The sequence below is a fragment of the Chelmon rostratus genome, chromosome 10 (genome assembly GCF_017976325.1).
Source record: "Chelmon rostratus isolate fCheRos1 chromosome 10, fCheRos1.pri, whole genome shotgun sequence".
NCBI classification, from domain to species: domain Eukaryota; kingdom Metazoa; phylum Chordata; class Actinopteri; order Chaetodontiformes; family Chaetodontidae; genus Chelmon; species Chelmon rostratus.
The window spans coordinates 24624644-24626658 of NC_055667.1; the positions used below are offsets into that span (position 1 = coordinate 24624644).

At 49.1% G+C, this 2015-nt stretch overlaps 1 protein-coding gene across 1 annotated transcript; it reads right to left on the reverse strand.

Moving 5' to 3' along the window:
* Positions 1–483: 483 nt before the first annotated feature.
* LOC121613348 (N-acetyltransferase family 8 member 3) lies at positions 484–1782 on the reverse strand. The gene is made up of 2 exons (XM_041946701.1): positions 1757–1782; positions 484–1235 (listed from the first exon to the last, which is right to left on the reverse strand). The coding sequence occupies exons 1-2, from the start codon at positions 1773–1775 to the stop codon at positions 484–486; spliced, it is 771 nt and encodes a 256-aa protein (XP_041802635.1). The 5' UTR covers positions 1776–1782.
* Between the last annotated feature and the right edge of the window lie 233 nt (positions 1783–2015).

A 2015-nucleotide genomic window follows, 5' to 3' on the forward strand; every position in this document is an offset into this window, starting at 1 on the left:
TTCTCCTGCTTCCAGATGACTAAATTTCTCCTTTCTCACATATATTTTCATTTTCCTCAGTGGACAGACGAACTGTACATAATTAAATGTGGACATGGTTTGTTCTGTTTAACGTGCGTTAATGTTAATTGAATAAAATATGTTACTGAGATTTATATGAACATTATATAAATTAAGTTTGTCTAAGCAGAGAATCATTTTTTCCATGGTTATGGGCAGCGGACTGTCAGCAGTGCAGGTGTATACATAATACATCAAGGCAAGAAGAAATACAAGGAAACTGAGATTATTAATGCTGCTTTGTGGAAAAAACATGAGATTTAATGTTTTTTTTTCAAGCTACTGTAACAGCGAGGTGGAGACATGAATGGCCGAATATCCCACAAGAAGAAAGATTTTTGCCTTAAATGAGACCAGAAGCATAAGTTAAGTGAAGTATTCTGTACAGCTGAGGTTGTATCAGGCGCAGACGTCTAAAGTCCATCAGATGAGCTTCTCCATTCGCATCACATTTACTCTGGCCAGCTTGGAGAGCCAGCGGTTAGCGTGCGTGTTACTGTGCGACGCGGTTTGAACAAAACCGAATTTTTGGCAAAGGGAAACGGCCGCCGTCTGCGGCGAGCTGACGTCCAGGACGCTGTGGGTGTAGCCTCGCTCTTTGCAGAAATCGAGGGCCTTCCTCGTCAGCTGCGCGCCCACGGCTCTGCGGCGCCACGGAAACGCCACGACCACGTGGGACACCTCGCCGTAGCTCCCGTCTCCGGCGTCCTGGGCGATCTCTGAGCCTCCTCCCATCAGTCCCCCGTTGCAGTCGTCAAACCTCTCGCCTTCCTCTCCTTCCCGCCTCCCCATCACTGCCACCATCCCCACCACCTTGGACTGGCCGTTGACGTCCGCCTCTGCCACCCAGAAGCCGTTATCTGGGTTTTCCAGGTAGGTGGCTCGAATGTCAGCCATGTCCGTGCTCAGCCTCCTCAGCATGTAGCCTTCGTAGATCTCGCGACAGCAGTAATAAATGAGGCCGGCCCATGCGCTGCCAAACAGCAAGGCCTGGAAGTAGGAGCTGCCCCCCAGCACATAACCGGCCATTGAAACGCTCAGAGCGACGCCGACGTGGTCCGGATGGCCCATGGCCTTGAAGAAAGCCGGGTACACGTGTTCGAGCAACCCGCTGCGAAAGAGCGACGTGACCACATGTTCATCCGAGGGCCTGTACTCCCTGATGGAGACCTGACCTGCATGTTAGAGAGGGGGTGGGAGGGAAAGAAAGAGAGCTCAGTGAGGCTAATCTGATTGTTGCAACAAGAAATTCCTGCTGGATTTCACAATGGGCTCAAGACGCTCACGTAACTTGTTGTTGGAAAAAAAAAAACAAGAAAAAATCAATACAGCTCTGACAGAGTCTCACCCTTTTCATTTCTAATTCAACTCTATTCCACTCGAATATAAAAGCTGGCGCTCAACACGACAACGACGAGGTGAAAACCACAATTAAAATGATTATCGCATTGTTTCTCTCGACGAGTTCAGGAGTCGCTCCGAGACGAAACACAATTAGCTCTCAGAATGATGGAAATCAAAGCAAGGTGAGACTCCTCAGGCAACGAACAAAAGGCATTTAGTTTCACCGGAATGTGTCATGTGTCATCTAGGCGCGCCGGTGCTGCCACTCATTTGCGCCCCAGCTGTCTTTGCGGCGCTCCAATCGCTGGAATAAAAGGTAGAATAGTGGAACGTAATCAGAGCATCAACTTACAGTCGTGTTTCTGGGCCATGCCGACTCTCTCCTCTCGTCTCGCGCACGCTCTGAAGGACTTAACGCCGCTGCTCCGCCTGAACTTAAGCTACAGATTGTGATAACCAGCCATTCACAAAAGGGATTGGAATGAGTCTGAGCATGCTCACCTATGAGTGCAGGCCACACACACACACACACACACACACACACACACACACACTGAAAAACTTGCAGACCTTACATGACTTTGAACTAAAACGACTGCTTGTGTAAAACA